Source organism: Melozone crissalis, unplaced genomic scaffold (genome assembly GCF_028551555.1).
Source record: "Melozone crissalis strain CALT ecotype California unplaced genomic scaffold, PUWL_Pcris_2 ptg000042l_1, whole genome shotgun sequence".
In the NCBI taxonomy this organism is placed as follows: domain Eukaryota; kingdom Metazoa; phylum Chordata; class Aves; order Passeriformes; family Passerellidae; genus Melozone; species Melozone crissalis.
In genome coordinates this window covers 30,134,242-30,155,558 of record NW_026535820.1, presented here as the reverse complement: position 1 = coordinate 30,155,558, position 21,317 = coordinate 30,134,242, and the positions used below count along the sequence as shown (strand labels likewise).

Sequence of the window (21,317 nt, the reverse complement as noted above, 5' to 3'; positions counted from 1 at the left end):
ACTCTGTGTCACTGGGAGAAACTCCTGCTCCCTTCTGCTCCTCTGACCTTTCACCATAGGTGGTCAGGTGAAAATCAGCTCCAAAGTGAAGTGAATCAGTTCCAAATGTCAGACAGCAACTAATGGCTGTGGACTTGTTCTGATTGTAAAGAGCTGCAGTTTAGGCAGACTTGAACAACCCTGCCCCATCTTTTTTGGCTTGTGTTTGTTTGTTTGTTTGGGAGGTATGTTTTGTCAGCTTCTGAAGAGCCACATCCCCAATTTTTTTTTACATATACAAGAATTCAACACAATGGTAAATGGCCTATAGGCTTATTTGTGCCCAGGTATTTCAGAGATTTTTAGGAATATTGGCAAATAGGTGTGTCCTACTCAGAATGTGTCATTTATACCATTGTGGTGTACTGCAGAATTTTCTGGGGGAAAAAAAAGTCTTCTAAAAACTGCCAGCATAATTCCCCTCGTTGTAAATTCTGTAACCATGACTTTCTTTCTGGGGTCACTTGTGTTATTAAAAGCTTGAGTGCAGAATATACTAGGGCAAAATAGAGAAATCTAGAGATAAGGCAATGCACACCTGAAAGAAATGAAAATGTCAAACTTATTGATTACATCATCCTGCAGGTGATTCACAGCTTCCAGAAACCTAGCTTGTGTTGTGCACTCTTCTTTCTAGGACTGCCATACTCCTGTAATTTGCTTTTTACCTGGACCTACTCTATACAAGGCTGTATTGGAAAACAAACTTTGAACTTATGTCCTCAAACCTCAAACCAGCAAATTGATGTGTTATTTTGGGGGGAGTTAAAAACATTCATATTCTCTCTTTGTTTTAACATATGAAAATCTCCCCTACAGTACTTTGGGCTCTGGGTTTAGTCGGCTTAGTTGGTTCCCAGGAGGAATTGACACACATGAACACTGTTATTCTGTAGAACTAAAATGCAGCTTATAGAAATTGGAGTTTATAGCCTTATGCTGTAAGTAGTTTCCCTGTGGTCACAATTAAACCATGGTTTTTAAAGGTAGCTTATTTGGCTAGCTTATAACAAGTGTATTTCATTCTGCAGTTTATACTTTCTAAACAGTAAAATACCACCCAGACACTTAAGTCCTGATTGAGAAAAGCACAGCAATGTTAACAGGCCCTCTTTGGAGGCGCTACATGATTGATTTTAACAGGAAATATTCTACAATATTCTACTGATAGGGTTTTTTGTGCTGCTTATCATGCTCTGAGCAACTTCTTTGAACCAGCTGGTTCAGTCACTCACCTCACTTGTTTCACCTACATTTCTTTTTTTGCTGCTTTTAAGGCCCTGTTTCTCTATGTTATTATGAAAAAAAAAAAGTAATATTGGGTACTCAGTTGATGGAAATAAGCTATTTTCCAGTAAAACCTAACTGATATAGAAAATACAAAAGGCAGTGGAAGTTGTGAAGTCTGATGGAAGCACTACTCATTTTGCCATACTTTGGTGGGTGGGGGATATATCCAAGTTTTGCAACCTAACAATTATTCACACTCAGTGCAACTGAAGCAGAAAAGATGAATAATCAAACAGTCTTTGTCTAATACTAGTCAGTTGCACAATTTTTGAAGAATACAAATGCTGATGGGTCAGCAGGTGATTTAATTTCTCCTCCTTAAGGGCATGAAATTGTTTGTTACAAATGATGCTCCAGCTCGCTTTGCTGTGGGAGTCTCTTTTGAGAGTAAAACAAACCTATATGTTCTAGTAACACAAAGCAACATTTTTCTTTGAAACTGGTGGGTGGATAAAATTCTTTGTTGAAGTTTTTAAAACCCTCTCTGCAGGCCCTGTGGAGAATTGCCACATGCTTCTCATAGATTCCAAATTTCTGCCATAGCAAGTCCCACTGGTTTTCAACCACAGGCTCTTTTGTTTTCTGTACTGGCCTTTGTAAGCCTCAGCAAGTGGAGGCAGTGCCAGAAGTTGTGGAAAACAAGAGCGAGAGGGAGCGAGCCCAGCCAGGCCTACACTGCTGCATTCCTCTGCAATGGCCTACCATTGTAGGCCACCGTGTGGGCTTTGGTTCAGCTCTTCATTGTGAGCCAGGGGCACGGATACCCAAGTGCCCAACTCTGTGAAGGCATGCAGAGGGCAAGGCAGTGTCTGCAGTCAAGTAGATTGGTTTTAATTACAGTCTGAAGATCAAAAATTGTTCTCGCTCAGGGGATGCTTTTAGCTTTTTTGAATGCCCCTTTTTTCTTGTTTCTTTTCTTTACCTGTCCTCACAAGCGAACAATTCCTTACACACCCACAAAGCTCGTAACAGCCCTGAGCCGCTTTCTCTTTCCCAGTCATAGAATCGTTAAATGTCGCTGTAGAGCGCAACACAGTGCGGGGCACCAAGACTCCATCTGAAGGGTGTATAAGAGAGATTTATTATAGCAACATGTTGCTTTTATAGTTTTTCAAGATATTTACATTTACTTAACAGACACCATGGTCATAAGAAAGAAAGTTCTCAATAGGTGAACAAGGAGCCACGTCATTCTGTGAGCCAGCTAAAGTCCGAATCTTTTGACTTTCTCTTTTCCATCACGTTGTCATGGGGACAGCCTTGGTGTCTTCCTCGAGAGAGATACAGGGCTTTCCTTATCTTTAGGAAGCCTTTGCTGGCTCACAGGGACAGCACAAAAATGTCTTTCCTACAGTTAAAGTTGGAAAAGACCTCAAAGATTGAAGTCCCACCTTTGATTGAACCCCACCACATCAACTAAACCACAGCACTAAGTGCCACATTCAGCCATTCCTTGAACACTTCCAGGAACAGTGACTCTATCACTTCCCTGGGAAGTCCTATTCACTGCTTAATCACTGGTAATTTCTTGTGAAGGTGTTCCACTGAATTGCTGAAATACATAGCCCATTTAGAAAGACGATGAATAGGAAATTAAGCACCGTGCAGTGACATATGATGTGTAACTTGGGCCTCCCAGCTAGTTTCTCGTATGTTGAATCTAATATGACTTACACAGTAGGTTTAAGAAAAAAAAGGTCTGTTGCACCCCTGGTTTTAAGCATCAGCAGTAACAGGAGAACACAGGGAGCTGGTATTCAACTGCTGCTCTGATTCCTGTGGTTGGAAACGCCTCGCTGACTGCTTTGCTTCCATCTCTTTCTTTGACATGGCAGAACTAACAGGCTAAATTTCTTCAGTAAGAGCACAGAGGAGAGAGAGTTCTTAAAGGCATAAATAATACAGGGTGTACAGATCTGGGGAAGGTATGATGTTGTTTTTCCTCCATCAAGTCTGAGACCTGGCTCCTGGAGTGCAGCCCTCACAGTGGGTAATGGGATAGTAACACATTTCAGCCCACAGTAACCACACATGCTTCCCATTAATATCCAGACTTTGGGCATGGACTGTGGGTTATTACTGTACAGACTTGGAATGGTTTGCATATCTCTGACTTGCAGATGCTAGAAGTTGTGTGTGCCTTGATGAAAACACAGAAAAACTTTCCAGCAAGAAGACTCCTGATATATAAGAAATCTCTGACTCAGACAGTATTGCTAGGTTTTACACACTGATACCCTGAAATGTAATTGCCTTCATCAGAGTGATAATGCTGCACATAAGCTGTAATGAACATACAGCTTATTTTTAATTTCTACTTTTTATTTTGTAGTCATTACACAGAACCAGACCTCTCAAAAAATGAAGTTGTCAGCAGAACCAAAAATTATGTGCTGTTTGCTGATTCACAAAATAAGATTTAGGCATGTTTATCAGAATGCGACCGTTCCAGCTAGATGTCATATTGCTGTGTAATTTCACCAACTCATTGATTGGTTGCATTATGGTTTTACTGGGTAAGTTTGAAAAGTCAGTATAGTTACCCTACCAAAAAATATACCACAGCAACAATTCCCCTCTGTGCCAGTAGCACCTTACAGGGATCCTTCTCCCAGAAAATGTTGGCTGTACTGCAGAGCAATGCTTTAGGGATGTATATCATGAAACTGGTACTCTTGTAGCAAGCAGTAGTTCACAGATACGTATTAAACACTTTGGGATGATGAAGTCTGGCAGAATTAAGGGGAAAGAAGAAAAAATCAGGCTATTGATTAACCTACTGAATTTGCAAAATTAGTAATACTTATTTACAGCAAGTTTTTCATTGACTGGCCTTTTGGGAAGAGGGTTGCTAGTTGTCTCAGGAGAGATTTTACTCTCTTAGCTAGTAAAATAGGTAATACTTGTGAGCTGATGCTAAAGTATGTCAAATGTTTGAGGGTTTGGGGTTTTTTTATGTTTTGGATAGTATCAGCATAAAGTGACAGAAATCACACATATGTTTTCATACTGTAGTAGTTAATGTCTGAAAGAATTTACATTCTCCTTATGCAGTTTGCACTTTCTTCCCTACAGCATAATTTTATGTTAAAAAGTACATATTCCTATTATATTAATGCTAAAAAGTACATATTCCTATTCTACCTGAGTGAATTCAGTACTTTTCTTTGAAATATGAGCATAATTAATATAGCTGAAGTGTCAACTGCAAAGATGTGAACTACATTTTTCCTCTCTCCATCAAACATTTTTGTGTTTTCATGTGAGCTCTGCTGTAAGGCCAAACTCTGCTACCTCAGAAGCTGCTCTTCAACAGGAAAGGACCAGGGAGGGCTTGGAGAAAGGAGATTTTTCATGAGTCTGAAAGAAACTGTGCCAAGACTTGAGTATTAGCCACGGTCTAGCAATTAATAGATCTTATTTGACCTATTAATTTTTGGTCTGGCATCAGCTCTTAGGGGGCATAAGGCTTTCTGCAGAGAACAGCTAAGAACTGGTATTCCATGAGGTACCAGGGACTCAGGAAAAGCAGGATTTGTCAGGCACTTCTTGTAAAATGTTAAATGGAACCTTCATTCACCCAGCCACAACAATGTAGTCTAAATGTCCAAACCTGTGTTGTGCCTCTACCAGCAGCAGTGCAATAACTTTCAGCAGGCTCAGCCACTGATCCTTATTGACCCAAGATGTTGTATAGAACTAAACTTTGTCTTTTTCAAATTTAATTCAATAGAAGTAAATACTGGACCAGGTGAGGTTTTTCACCTTTTACTGTACTAATAAAACAGTACTGTACTGTTTTATTGTAACTTTCCTTACAATAAAACAGTACAATACTGTACTGTACTAAGTTTTATTGTAAGGAAAGTTATGCCACAACAGACCCCTTATTCACTGTTTCAGCAGGTCAGTGTAGAAATGTGCTCAACTCATCAGTGGAGTGGAAACACCCTCACAACTTTTTTATCCTAGTCTGATAAGAGCTTTGTATGCTGTAAAATGTCTAATGAAAGAAATGAGGGAAGGAAATCAAAGGAGTGCAGGTTATGCTCAGCAGGTGGCTTCTCATTTTTGTGATGGTTTAGTCTGCAGCTTGGTTTGCCCATAGAAAAAGCCGAAGTTCTTGTGCAGAAAAATAGCATTCCTTCAGTTATGCTGAAGCTATAGAGAAAATTTGCCTTTGGGTGGAATTTTTTTTCCTGAGAGTGATAAGCTTTTGCAAGGAGGGAGGAGAGCAAGCTGTTTGGGAAGTGATTTCTGGCTAAGTGCAGTAAGAGTGTTAAACTCACGTGAATCTGCATCATGAGATACATGGGCAACATCATGAGAGCTATGACCAAGTGTTTGTTTCACAATTATACTGCATGCCATCCATTTCAAACAGAAATATTTGTGTAAAATTGATTCCCAACCATTTGACAAGCATCAGACAAATCCAGTAATTAGGTCTGTGAATTGAAATGTCTGATGGCATATTGCCTTCTAACCATATTAGAGAAGTTAGGCTAAGAGCCATTTTTTGTCTGCAGTGTCTTACGCATAATGAGGATGAATCAAGCTTTTGCAGTTCAGATTTAACAGTGGAGACATAATTCTTTCCTCTGTCTCCCCAAATACTTCTGTAGTGAAGCCTAATGGCTGGGGACATGCTATTCTGCTGTGGGCTGTGCTGCAGTAAAAGTCCAAATCAGGAGCTGGATTGTTGTGAAATTATCTCAGCACAGAGTTGGGACCCAGATATCCTCAGCTGCAGCATGTATTGATGATGGATGCTTTTTCTTTGGCCTTTTATTCTTTCAAGTGCCTGATATTACCACAAATGTTATTAGAAGCCACATGTTCCAAAACAGTGGTCTCAGCCTCTTAAATAATGCAAGGCAACCTATTACTAATGCATTTGTCTTATTGCTATAGCTTACCAGAGATCTTTAAATCTCAGCTGTGACAAAGTTGATTAATTTCTAGGTGTTACCTTTTGTTGTTCAAGTGACTAAACAGGTGAATCAATACAAAAAGTCAGATGTTTTAACCAATATTTTGTTGTCAGCCTTTCAGTAAAAATACTGAAATTAGCTTAAGAATTGAGGACTATGCTGCATTGTATTTCACTATCCAGTTGACATCTATAGAAAAGAGAGGACCTAAAAGGTAGAAAAGGACAACTACAGATTATATTTCATTTACTGAAAAAGTGCTTTATATATATAGATGACTTAAGCTAAAATGAAAAGTTGATTTAGAAGTTCAGTAATTTCCATCTTCATATCCTGAGAAAAGAAGGCTGAGAAGAAGGAAGTGTAATCAATCACAGCAGCCTGTCCTTATGATAAAGTGTATTAAATATTTGGTGTTGCAAAGTTGATTAATGTGCTTTCTGGCATTTGTAATGAGTAAATAATACTTAAGATTTCATACAAATATTTAAGCACTGTGACTGTTGATCTTAGCCTCTCTTGAGAACCCAAAGTGAGGTAATGAACTTCAGCTTTTATCAGCTTCATCTTCCTCGTTTGTTTTACAGCATTTGTAGAGGGAGCAGCAGTAGGAATGTGAGAGGAATTACAAGTATCTGCAAGAAAGCAAGACTGGAGAGGAGTAGGAGGAGATGAAAACCTTGTAATCTTTTTTAAAACTCCTAGCTTAACAATGTCTTTCCAGGCTGTCCTCTGTATGGAAGCAGCAGACTCAAGGAGGGACTGGGATAGAGCAGCCCTTCCAAGTGACCCATGGGAAGGATATTTGTATCCGAGGTCCCTTGATGGGAAATTGTCCTTTGCATAGAACAGATTTCCGTGGTTGTTGAGAGGAGCTGTTTGAAGCTTTGGGCTGAGAGGTCCCAGCCAATTAGCAGCTTCGGGAAAAGAGTTATTTTCATTCTCCAGAAATGGGATAAACTATCAATGTCTAATCAAGCACCAAGGCCACAGTAGTTTTAAAATACTTGTATTTTAAATAGGACCTAACTCCTATTAAGGATAATGAAGGATTGGATTTATTTTTGCCTCTTTGAAAGCACCTTTGGACTTTCTCTTTGGTTTCATTGACAGAGTGCTAAGAATTTTTTTGTCCATCTGTATTCCTCTTTTTGGAAGTCACTTGGAGTCTTGTTCCCTCTGACTGGTTTTGGGCTAATGTGAGGAGGTGCTTTTCTTGTGCTCTCATTTGCACAGCTCTCAAGAACCATATGCACTTAAAAATAAATAGAAGACACTTCCATAGCCTTCTAGCTAATGCCTATGGCAATGTATCCTGCTGTACTTCATTTTGCAAGGATTAGCAAAAAAATGCCAAAGATCTCTTCCTCCCTGGGCAACTTTCTTTTGTACAAGTGATACGGTACAGGTCGTGTGCTCTATTGTAAGAAAGAGCTTCATTTTCCAAAGAAAAACAACTTGAAAAAATAGTAGCTATACACAGCATTTACAACAGGTTTTAATAAAAGTCTGAATATTTGTTTTAAAATTAACAAGTAAGCATACATTTATATAATCCATTAATTCTGGATGTCCTTAGGGCATTATTAAAGTGATCTGTCTCTCCAAATGCGCTGGAAGACTTTGATTAGTTAGTAACAATATTAACAGTATCTCTCTTACGTGTTTTTATATATTAGAGAAGACATAAGCATGAAGAAAATTTAGAGGCAAACTTATATGTGTGCTTTCACTGCTGAGATAAAGCCTTCAGAAAAATTTATACTTTATAGCTCACTGCTATGCATTGGGAGAAGCTACTTTGGTGGCACAAATACCCTTCTTTGTTGCTTACCAATACCCGTATTCAGAGGCACAAAGAACAACTGTTGTAAAAATATTAGTATGCAGATGCTCTGGTGTTTTGTTAATGCATTTAATTAAGTACAATAACTCTTTTGTTTGCTTTTCTTTTTCTGTCCTTGAATGGATTTGTATCATGGTATAGAACCTAGGCTTAGGGTCGCTGTTTAAAATGTTTTGCAGTTTCAGAATGTGTCTCACATCCAAGTTAGTTACTTTCCTTTTGTTCTATTAAGAAAGTCATTTGGGTATGTTACTAGTTTCTAATAAGTTTGAGAGCATCTTTTCAGGAAAACTCAAATTCCAAAGTTGCCAGCAAATATTTTCACCACTAATGAGGTTTTCAGTGAGAGTTAGGCACTGGTTAAATAATTGTATTTCTGAGAGACATTAAGATGTTTTAACCTAAGAATTTTTTCTTGAACATTTTCTAGCTAGTTTTCACAAAAAAAAAAAAAAAGCACAGCAAAACTGCACTTTATGTTTTTATATGAAAAACTGTAGCAGGCTATTATAACCAATTGTAACCAACATACAGGTTTTGCAGAAGCCATCATTGTGCTGTCTTGTGTTGTTACCCATAAAATTATTTCAGAATTATTCTCAGCCTGAGAAAAGATTTCTTTAGTCCTCTGTGGATGGTTGAAACCATATGAAATGACTGTGTCAAGCCTTAAATTGCTCTGCTGAATCAGCAAAGTGCTTGAGCCCAGAGTACTTTGAAAAGACAGCAGTATTTGCCAGATCCTGTCCCTCCCATGGCAACAAGGACCAAATCAAATGAGGATGTAAAAAGGTAATTGGGAGACCCTAAAGGTAACACATGACTAACTTATTTCTGAGTTTCTGAGCTCCCTTAACTCCAAAAGACATTTCTGACACAGAATGTGTGGGAGGTGTCTGTGCTGAAGGTTGCTCCTCAAGCAATGACCTTCTGATACTCTTTTGGTGTTCCTCAGAGATAAGGCACATTCTTCAGTGGGTGGTTTCTTTAGAAGAGTAGGAGTCATGGTATAGACCATAAGAACCTCCATAAGTCTTTCTGTCACTGACAGAAGGAGCCACTACACCTAGCCCTTCCTTCACTCACTACAGGTGAAGGAAGGGCTAGGTGTATTGCAGCTGATGTTTCTCAGGGGCTTTACTGGGTGCATCAGAACACAACCCTGGAGAAGGCAGCAGGCATTTCACTTACCACAGGGGTCTGCCTTGACACCTTTCTCAGCAAGAAAAAAAAGCTTGTTAGTTGCTGGTAATTGTTCTTGTCACTTCTCACAAGCACTGAATACAAATTGGACAGTTCAGCTTCAGGCCTTCAGCATCAGTGCTAGGACATTGTGCCTGGAGTGCCAGGATCATCATACATGGACAAAAACTGTAATGAGAGGCCAAGTAGAAATTGCAGTTTAGTGCTCTCTTTTTTGAAGTGAGGAAAATTTCAATAGTGGGGCAAAAAACCCCTTCCCCTCACTGTGCTTGTTTGATCCATATTGTAGTTACAGCGAGGGATTCCAAATGAGGCCGTAAGCTCTGACATCATGGAGAGGGAAAGGGCCCTTGTGAAAACACAGATCTGTAGTCTCACTGGTTTTTTCCCCCCCATTTTGGAGAAGGATGGTATAGAGTTGCAAACCTCAAGGGAAAGTTGCAAACCTCAAAGGAATTCTGATTTCTCACTGAAAGCCTCCTCATCCACAAGCCTTCCATGTGAACAGTTAGTTTCAGTTATGCTTCAAGTAATCTATCAATCTATTTATAAATGTGTTTAAAAAAAAAAAAAATAAAACCAAAACCTGCACACACACACCCCAAAAATCACCTAGAACTACTGCAAATTTGTGTGAGAACATCACTCTGGTTTCAGTTCCAAGATAACTTAATGTTCTTTAAGGCTGGAAGAGAACATAGTTTCATTGCAACTGCACATATTAAGGGTTTTGTATGAAATGAGCATCTCAAGGCAAGGGAAAGAAAGCAGCATTGTTCCAGGGCTGTTTTTCACAGGCCTGTATTCATATCTCATCCTTGTTGTTTGCAGGAGAGGCAGATGTGAACCAGAACAATGGGACCTCCACGAAGAGCCCAGCGGTGACAGACTCCAAAGGCACAGCAGACCCGAAGAATGCCTGGCCCGAGGCCAACCCAGCTGACAGGACTGGTCGCCCCCACTTGATCCGCCTCTTTTCCCGAGATGCCCCAGGAAGAGAAGACAACACCTTCAAAGATCGGCCCTCAGAGTCAGACGAGCTACAGACCATCCAAGAGGACAGTGCAGCAGCTTCAGAGAATTCGGATTTGATGGCTTCACAAAAACGCTCCTCTTTCCGGCACGGATCAAAACTGGCATCTGCGAGCACTATAGACCATGCCAGACATGGATCCCCACGGCACAGAGACTCGGGTCTGCTTGACTCGCTGGGCAGATTCTTTGGAGGCGAAAGGCACGTTCCCCGGCGGGGCTCGGGCAAGGTGAGCTCTGAGGAATAGAGAGCTGCAAGGCTACAGCAAACACAGTACAGTTAAAGAGGAAGGGTGGGTCTGAAAGAAGGGTCTCACTGCTATAAGGCAAGAGTTGACCTAGCCAGCGGGATGGTGCTTGTAATATAATGCTTGGCTTTAAGCTGAAAACAGCAACAACAAAAAAAGCAAAGATCTGGGAAACAAGAGGAGCTACTCTGGGCAGTAACATGGAGTATTAGAAATCCAGGGGGCTCTAGAAACATTACTGGGAGGAATTTTTATGAGCATTTAATGTGGTGCGTTGTATGCATTTCTATGCTGTGCCATTTAGAGAAACTTCAGTCTGCTTTTGTGTGTTGTTCTTAAATATTTGCAAAAAGGGGCTGGATGAGAGCACTAAATGCACGACGATCTCTACATATTTTGGCACTAACTGAGGGGCAAACTTGGAAATAGATGTTAGAAAAGAAATTGTGGCCAAATTCTCAGCCTGCTTGTGCAAGAGTATGTTTAAAGTCAGTTGACAGCATTGCCGGGGAGATGGCTTGACAGATACTATCTTGAATCCCAGATGTACAAAATAATCCAGCTGCTTTATTCTGACAAGAAGTTGATATTTATTCCAAGCATTTCATATTAGAAATTGCATAACAAGCCATTTCTACACTATCAGTTCAAAACCAAGGGCATTGATGAAAGACTGTTAGTTAAATTCTTCCCTCTTCCAGGATACCTGCCTCCTCTGATAAATTATGCAGCTGGCATATTAGTTCACTATTATTCAAGTGGCAGAGTTTAATTTGTTTTCACTGTACCTTTTGCCATGTAAATGCTAAGCGGAGTCTTGTGTTTGTGTGTTCACACACTACATAAGCATTCAAATGGAGCTGCTGTAGGGCTGTAAAACTTTTCTTTCAGCTGAATTTGTTGTAGTTGCCCAAGTTGTGTGTTGCAAGAAGCAGAATTCATAGTTGCTGGCTGTGCCTAAATTTTTGAAAATCCTTTGACAACCTTTGAGGTCTGTTCATTGTTCCAGCCTGTGATCTGTGATCTGTGCTGTCTCTCAGTGCTGCACTGGGACACGACACAAACTGCCCTGTGGTGTAAACCTGATCTGTGGTGGTCCCACAGCTGTGGCTGTCAGTGTCCTTCACAGCTTCACACCTGGAAGCACAATGTGTAATAGCCCTTCCCTGAAGAGTTGTTGCAATGTAGAGACCACTGGATGAAAAATACTCTAGAAACTTAAAACCAGAAGCTTCTCACACTTGGTGGGCGGTACTAAGCAAGCTGGGTGTTTTGTTCTTTTTATTTCTCACCTTTACCAACGGGCACCTGTAATGCTATTGACAAAGATTCAGCAGCCAGGCAGTTTTTTCTGTAGTAACATTTCTGTGTGTAATGTTCCTGTGTGTAATGTTCATAAATGCAACAAGCCGTTGCTGTGAGCATAAAGAAAACCTTCTTTCTTATTGTTACTGCAAATAACAGAGACTGTTCCCAGCTGCTGTTTTCTGGGACCTGGTTGGCCAGCTCAACTCTTGCTGTTTTGTTCATGTACTGTGTTACTCGATGAAAAATAGTGTATGAAATGTTCTTTGTACACCGAGGTGACAATACCAAAAAGTTAAATTCTGCATACAGAATATACAGAGGTATGTGCATTCCTGTGTGGCAATAAATCAAACCAATCAACTCAGTTTTTAGGAGTAATGACTAAAAAATGTCTGCCAACTGTACAAAGTCTGTGTTTTATCCTTTGGCGTGAACATGATTGCAATGATTCTCTGTAGATTTTGATGTAATTATGTATGAGAAGACAGGAGATCACGTCTTTTATCTCTGCTGTAAAATGCTATTTTGAAGAACTTAAATGTCTGCAAAACAGAACAGAATTACGGACAATTCTGACATTTTTTACCAAGCAGAAATAGTTGTTTGGGATTTTTTTTCCCTTAAGAATGACTACTCGTTGAGTTATGGAGTCCGGATTTGCAGATCTGAGCTGGAAGCACAGACAAGTTGAATTATTTTGGCAAAAGTCTGTCACATTAGGACTTCCAGTGCCAAAGCATCTCTAGCACTCTTCCACACAATGATAATATTGATGTACATCCTAGGAAACATTCCTAGGAAGCTCTCTTGTGGGAGGGCTTCAGTGTGGAAAGTATTGAGCAAGTGGCACAGTCATTTCAACTCTTATTTATTTAGCCTCTGAAACAATGCCTTTTGGTTTCTTGTATCAAGAAAGGCTTGTGGTGTCATTTATTTATACAAGAGTAGGCAGAGGAAATCTAGATGGCTCATTTGTGCTTAAACCCTAAATAGTTGTTGCCGTTTGCTGATTTTTGTAGAAGATCAATGATAGATGATGAAAGTGTTCATGGACCAGCTGAAATAGAATGAAGTCCCTTGGCAGTATTCCAGACTTCACTAAGTAAACAGGTCTTTGATAAATAAGATACCACTAAAAGCACCTTAAAGGATGAATTTCAAAGGCCTGAAAAGTTCTTAGAGCTGCACTGTTTATTTGCTTGCACTTTTTTCTTTCTTTATTTTGAAGCATTTCAAAGCAATTCTGCAGCTGCCTTTCTTGCAGTCGTCCTTTTTCAGCCAGCCCATGCCTCAGTGGGAGCATCTCAGCTACCCACACCAGCAAGCACTGGAATGCAAAGACAACACTTGCTCTTTGTACAGATTTAGGGCTGACATTCAAGCAAAACACATTATAAATTCTTTGTGGAGGCATTTTCTTCTTGCATCCATGGCTAAGAAGTACATTAATGAATAATATTCACTATTGTGTCCAGAAAGGTGGGGTGGGAACAATGCTGGGACTGTTTCATGGCCTCCTTTTCTCATGTGGAGCAGGTTCTCCTCTGCTCTGCAATTCTGAAGTTAAATTGCATGGGAGTTCCATGGGAGTTGTTAAAAATAGAAATACTGGAATGTACAGAAATACTCCTTTTCCTCCAAGGGGCAGCGAGTGCATTTGCCATTTTTCCCCCAGTCCCATTGAGATTTTGGATAGCTGAAACTCAGTTAAAACCAGCTTGAATTTTGTACTTTTAAGAAAAACTTTTAAGGTAGAATATTTGAAACAAAACTGTTTTTGTGCACAGCTCAAATTTAATCGTATTAAAAAAAGAATTTTAAATGGTGACAGAAAGAAACTGTGGTGCAGACATTTTAAATAGCATTTAAGAGAGAGTAGCATAACAATAAATTATTTCCTTTCTAATCTTTATAGAATATTTGTCTAAGCAAGTTTGTTAAAACGATCAAATGTTCTTTGTGCCTCCTAGATTCTGGGCCTGTATTCAACTTCAGTATGTACTGACTGCTATTTTGTTTCTTTGATGCAGTTGTTTTGAAATCTTTTTGTTAATGATTTTACTTTTTTTTTCTACTAAGTTTGGTTTGTGAAACAAGAACTTTTCTGTCCTGGTTTAACATTTTGCATTAACTTACTAAACTTTAAACTACACTTGTGACACAGATCAAACAAACCAAAATATGTGAGCGACAGTAAATGATAGGTGAGGCAAGACTTAGTGAAAGATTAAATCAATTTCTCTTTTACATTTTGCTTCAGTTTGGTATGCAATCTTGTAACTGTCTCGTGTTGCCTGAATGAAGCCTTGCCCCTGCATTTCCTTCCCAGCCTGTGTGTTTGGGTGCAGGAAATGTGGAGTGTAGAGATGGGGCTTCCCCATGCTACAGACAGATACAGGCAGGAGCAGCATTGGGCTGAAGTTCTTCTCAGCTTGAGCAGAACCAGGGTTTGGGATCAGCATTTCTGATTCAGCAGATCCAAACCCACTCCTGAGCTAAGCACTTGCTGGAGTGGGGATCTACAAAAATGGTTGTGATAACCATGCAAAGGCAAAAAGTTTAGGAACCACAGTTTTAAAAAATGCCATGGAGGGATAAATCAATCAGAATCCTTTTTCTGTTTTTTTTTTTTTTTTTTGCACTTGAACTCTATTCACATTTCCTGTGGAAGCTTTAATGTATACTACAGCACCATGAAGAATTTGAAAAGCAGTAAAAGCAGTGCTAGTCTGACTAGTATATGATGTGATTTAAGTAAATACTTACTGTGATTTTAATTTCCAAGTCTTAGTTTTCAGGGAGTGGTATTGCTTGTGATACACTGTTTTGTAAAACCTGCTGTGCAAGCGGTATGCTTGTAAAAAATTTTATAGAGTTTATAGTGGTTGTAACAATAATTTTGTTTTAATCTTTTGCTTTTTATGTGCTTTATGTATTCATTAAACTGTTTACATCACAAAAACCAGTGTACTAATGATTTAATTTGTTTTAAATGCTTTAATCCATTAACAGAAGTTGCAACAAACTACTACTTGTACATGACAGGTTTTTAGTTCACTAAGAGGCTGCGTGTCCTTCTGCAAAATTCAGTTAGAACAGTGCATTGGACAGAAGGGAATAGAGGGGTTTCCTTCTGGAAGGAAAATCACGCTTTGAATAATGAAAGCTCCTGAAGCTGATGTTCTCAGTGAATCTGTACTCTCATTTGTAGCAGCCTAAAAATGAATAAGTGTAACAGAACTGCCAGTCTGAAGCTCATTTAGCTTGTGCAGTGGTAGAATCTCAGACTACTTTAGATCTGCTTGTTTAAAAAAAATCACCTGCACAAAACAAGGCAATACCAACAGGTGAGTACACACACCATGTGAGAAGTGAAAGGCCTAGGAGCCACCATCATGGCATTGACTTTGACATGTTCATTTAACACCTGTATGACCATAAACATGTTACTTATGCCTAATAATTAACACATTGTTTAATGCACTGGGACTTGCATTTTCAAGGAAGTTACTAATTGAAGTAATTATTACAAGGTACTAGAGGAGTTTGGGAATTGGGAATAGGTTAAATGCTCTTTAAGTGGTAGTTCAAAGTGCAAGCACTAAAATTTACTTTAGTGATGCTTCATGCTCACCTGACATCAGCTGCATGGCAAGGTTTGTTTAGAAATGGGATGAAGTATTTGGGGCTTGCTGATTTGTTTTACAAGTTAAAGAGGAGATCATGACTGGGAGAATGCCTGTGTGCTTCATGGCTTTTACTGGTTTTTATATGGTCTTGTGCCTCTTACATTCAGATATGTACTAGTAACATGTTCATGCTAAAATACAAATTAATCCACTAAAGCATTTGAAGGATCTCTGTTTCTAATCACTCCACAGCAAATTAAACTTCTAACAGGATCTTTCAGTTCAGTCTTTGCTTGACTATTTCTAGAGTCTTCTATCCACTAATATGATATAATAATAACAGTAGTATGTGTAAGTTGCATACAGAAGAGCTCCAAGGATTCTTTTAAGCACTTGGTGAAGTTCAAAGCTTGTGGTGCCTTTGCCTGGGCCTGAGCCCGATGGCAGAGCTGGTGGAGGAGCACTAATGGAAGTTTTGGGATCTTTTGGTGGGAATTGGCCTCAGCTGTTCTCAGCCGTGCCTCTCTTGTTCACCTGCATGGCCCCTCAGCCCAGCTGAGAGTAAGGTCTGGATTTAATTTTTAATATATCAGAGGGGGTGTTTGTTTAAACAAGTGCAAGGCCCAGGCAGGGATGTACATACAGATGGCCAAAATTTACATACAGATAGTGAAAAAGAGTTATTAAAAATTTAGCACAAAGATTTTCTCTGCCTAAGAACAATTTAATGTTTACTTCTCTGCAGACTAAGCAGTTTGATAAGAAATTGCTTTATATTAAAATTTGCTATATTAGTTTTTTCTATCACATTCCTTGCAAATGAAGAACTGCATTAGCTTTAGCCCGTTCCATCCTAGAATGCCAAAATAAATTACTGTACTTCAGCTGTTTTTCAGATTACACAATGGTAAATGCTTCCAGATAGAAAACCAGAGCAAAAGTTACTATGTTTTGTCTCTGACCTTGTTTTGTACCTCTGTCATCACATAGCGTTAGTAACAATTGCTGGCTTTCACCTTTTTTACTGATGCAAAATATCTCACCATGTTCCTGAAATGGTCTCCATTTAAGATGCATTACACTGCATAGTTACTTGGTTTCATTTCTGACCTGCACAAGAAATTGCCCACTGCAATTTTCAGGTGATTTTACTGAATTTTTTACAAATCAATTAAAAACTAATTCTTATGATGCATCTACTTCTCCATTTTTGATACATCACACAATTAATGTACTTTGGAAACTGTATGAGCCTCAGGTTTAGAGTGGTCCATCTTCCCCACTTTATACTAACAGTATTATTGGAAATTTTACCATGTACTTCTTTCAAAGAAATATTCTATTAACCATGCCATGTCTAAATATTTCATAAGAGTCAACTCTCCTTGCTATTACACTCTCTCTACCAGTTATGCTGAGACAGGCAATAGTGCTTTTAACAGCCTGTGTGAGAGCTTAGCTTGTCACTTGCTTACCTATTAAAGGCAGAAAAGAAATAGAATTGGGCCAATCCCTCAAAGACGAGAACTAATCAAATATTTTGTGGATGGGTGGGTGGTTGAGTATGTGCAATCTGAGATTTCCAGAAACCAAGGTTGTAGTAACATTTTTCTGCCCAGCAGCTGTAAAGTGATTGTGTACACCTGGTATTTATAGCTTTGTTTTCTAAATAATTCCCATCTTGCTTACTGTATTACCTTCATGACTATATGAAAATACCAGGGAACAGGATATCTAAAAACTGTGTAAATGACTGCTTTCTTACCAATGGCCATACCCATAACCCCATAATGTTACATTGTTTTGCTGTGGCAACATCAGCAAACAGATGCATCTCCACCAAATATGCAGGTGATCAGTAGAAACTGATCATGGTGAGTACCAGTGCAGGATGCCTTCCATATCTTGCCCATGTACAGTAAAGTCCTAAAGGCTGCAAAGTTTGATGGCAGCAGAAGCTACTTGGAGAATACCTGCTAGCCAAAGTCTCCTTTCTTTTTTTTTGCTGGAGTGATGATTCTCAAACAAAATCCAAAACAAATCCAGCCAAGAAAACCCCCACCCAAACTATGGATCATTTCAACAAAGTTTAATCTATGTCATTGATACCAACTTGAACATTAACGGAACAATACTGAGTGTGCATCAGAGACTGTGTCCAAGCAGATAAAGAACTTCTGTCATGAAGAATATTTGAATAAAATCATTCATGCTAGGCAGAAAAAATGCTTCAAAAAAGCCAAGTTCAATTAAAGCACTGGGTTTTGCCTCTGAAACCATTTATCAAGTGTCACAACAATGGAATAAACTGGACTCAGGGAGAAAACCCAGAAGGTATGATGGCACTGGTCTCACATTTGAGTTCCATCATGAACCAGAACTCTCCTGAAAAACTGCCCCCATTCTTCTTTTTTTCCCAGTAATTCTTTTGCCTGCTAATTTATGAACACTAATCATCAAGGCACTAAAGGGTAATGGGGTTATGGAGAAATGTTGTTCTGGATTATTGACTGGCACCTCTCTTGACAGGAGTGTTCTCCATTGCTTCCTTCCTTGTGTTTCTTACTTTTCAGTCATCTCTACTCACTGCCACGTTTGTTATTCCTGTCATTCTGCTAGGAATTCTTCCTCTTTTTGTTCATCGCGTATTTCTAAACAAAGATTGATCTCAGCACAACCCTGAAAGGCAGAATCCTCTGCATTCTACATCCCTCTTCCTGCCAATTCTCCTCTATACCTTTGAGCAAGTAATTTAATTTCTGTCTTAACTTCCACATTAGTAAAAATTAACAGTACCATTACAGGGATGTGTGGCTCATCCTTCCTACAGTGATTTTAGAAGCCTGCTGAATTAGGTAATTAACTATAATGTCATCACCAGATCAGCCAGTGGGGAAGACGTCAGCGTTCCCATTGCTTTTGGTCACAGATCAGCAAGTCATGAACAGCCTGGGACAAACACTGCCACCAAGAGCAAACTGCTGCCTGGGTTGTACGTGAACAAAGATAACAAAGATGGAACCAACACCACCACAGCCCTGATTTAGCAGTGCATGCCCACAGAAGTTACATTCCTCCTGGAATAAGCATGGAAAAATACACCTCCCATGGGCTGTGTATTCTGTTGCTGCCTGGTGAGAGCCAGGGAAGCAGCACTGGAAGGTTCTGATGAAGTGTCAGCCATGCCCAGGAACACAAAGCCCCATGGACAAAGCCCCTCCAAACCCCAACATGAAGCAACTTCTGTATTCAAGTGCCTGCCAGATTTCTCATTGAACTATATCACAGATTTCCATATTATTAAAATAAGAAAGAAAAAGCATATATATTTATTGAAAGGATGCATCTCAATTCCTGTTTGGCATACATATTTAGAAACCATACTAACTACCTAATTTTGAACCTGGATAGGAATTTCATTAGAGTTTGGGACTCAGAGTCTGTTTCAAGGACTAATACAAAATCAGCTGAGTGGCTCACAAATTCCCTGTTGAACTTTCAGCTTTTTCTTCCCACAGAACAGCACAGTGTTCAGCACATAATGCTTAAAGGATAATTTTAGTCTACCAGTACAGTTCCAAATGTCTTAGTGGGGGTGGTAAGCATTATGGAGAATCTACAGGTTGTGGAACAGTTCAGTTTTCTAAGATAATCTAAATGCAATTTTCATGTCTATGTGAATTTGAAATGTGTGGATTTTGTACGATATCTTAAATTCATGCACAGCAACTTGTTAGGTATCTTGTGATGAAAAGCTGTTGGAAACCATGAAACCCATTGAACCCATGAAAAAGCCCTTTGGTTTCCATCTTTAACTGGTTTGACTGCATTTTAAATCATCTATTTCCATATTTCATATGTGTGGATTTTGCCTGCAGAGAAACAGCATGGGACATACTTTAGATTTTCATCTCATATTCTAAAGTAGGCAATAAAAAAACCACAAAACACAATAGTGATACCAAAAGGAACTGTAAAAAGCTCTAAAATCAAATACTCCAAAAGTATCTTAATACTGTGACTGGCACAAATGCATATCACAGACTGATGAGGAGTTAAGAGCTATTTACATGCATACGGAATCTGCAGCTGTAAGCAATCCTCTTGGGGAGGATGAGAGCCCTCAGAGAGATGATAATATGCATTTAAAAGTGTCCCCTAATGCATCTGAGGTGCAAGATCTGACATATCCTGTTTATAGCAGGCTAAGTCAGGGATGGATTTCATGGGATTTCATGACTGGAAAAAAAAAGCCTGTAACTGCTTAACTGTATCCATTTTATACCCAGAGCCAGTTGTTGCACAACACTGAAAAGCATGCATGCATACATATATATATACACATATAAATACATACACACCCACACACAAATGCACACTTTGGTATCTTCAGGTCAACTGGAAATGTAATAACCTTGCACAAAACCCCAAATGGAGCCCATATTGTTAGTTAATTAATGCTAACTAACTAACAATAATTTATTAATTTTAATTAATTATTTTTAATTAATAGTTTTTAATTTATTGACAAATTAATGTTAAATAATTTTAAATTAACAGCTCTTACAAGGTACTAATACAGGTTGTGCCAGTAAATGTAATTAGCCTGATGTGAAAGTACATGGCTAACACAGGGAATGCAATTCCTATGTATAGCTAATGTTGAAACTTAAAATACCTGCATGTTTTCTTTGCATTGCATTCACAGTTACTCTCTTTTTTTTTTGTCTTAGTGGCCAACATACCACCATACTACCAAGGTAGGTGACACAGTAAAACAATGCTATTTTCCTGTGCATCACCAGAAAAAAACCACAAAATGTTTCTAAAAAAACAATCACTCCCCTTACAGGATAACTGCGGGTATTTTATGTATATTTTAAAGAATCCTTATTTAGATTATTAATCCTTAAAACTATTGATTTCACAGTGAAGTTGAAAACTGTGTTTTTGTCATCAGATCTCCCAGTTACTGCTTAAATTTCTAGTACTGGTAAATCTTTTTTACTAAGATCATTCATCTTCGGGGTTCCTTTTGGCTTTTTTGAAGGTGCAGCAGAGTTGACTTAGTTGAGATCCTTGACTGAGGTAAAACATTTCATTTATGTTAACTGGGAACAAGAAAAGCTGAGTGATCTTCTGTTCAGTTACTGAAGAATTGTGGTACGTTTAAACTTTCTTTAAGGGCACAAACAGAGGCACCTCCATTTTAAACTTCACCACCAACATCCAAGGGCTCTGAATTCACGCTCATACTTGGCAAGTACATTTCAAAATACATCGATATGGAAGCAAAGGATGCCTTTTATTGGCAATGCTCTCAAGACTGAAATTCTTAACAACATTGCAAGAGGTGTGAGAAGAACGCACTGCAGCCCCTGGACAAAAGAGACAAGTAACACAAAGAAATAAGAAGCAAATTACATCCCTTCCTTAAACGCAGTTGCTCTCCTCTATTCCTGTAAGGTTTTAACATGAATATTATTTAAAGCCAAGCACTTAAAGCATATTTAAAGGTAAACAGTGATGATCTGAATCCATTAGTGAAACACATGGTACATTGAGTTCATTCAAAAAGGTCCACTTATATCACACCATCTCAGTAGTCCATCATACAGATTTCTCTTTTAATTTCAAATCCATCAGAATTTATCTTTCAACACCTACAGATATTACATAAACAAAAGCAGTCTCTGAAAAATACCACTGGATTTTGTTTTCTGTCCCTAGGAGTTCAAAAATTGAAAGAGAAAACTAGAGGTGAAAGAGTAATTTGAACAATGAATTG

At 38.9% G+C, this 21,317-nt stretch overlaps 1 protein-coding gene across 2 annotated transcripts in view; it reads left to right on the top strand.

Annotated features, from left to right (window-relative positions):
• The window catches only part of MBP (myelin basic protein), a 111,624-nt gene that overhangs the window by 82,316 nt on the left and 7,991 nt on the right, over positions 1–21,317 (top strand). The window contains exons 4-5 of one of the 2 annotated variants that reach the window (XM_054284652.1): positions 10,144–10,574; positions 20,263–20,289. In XM_054284652.1, coding sequence (XP_054140627.1) covers positions 10,144–10,574; positions 20,263–20,289 — 458 coding nt within the window. The remainder of the gene's footprint in view (positions 1–10,143; positions 10,575–20,262; positions 20,290–21,317) is intronic. The other variant, XM_054284653.1, reaches the window with a different exon arrangement.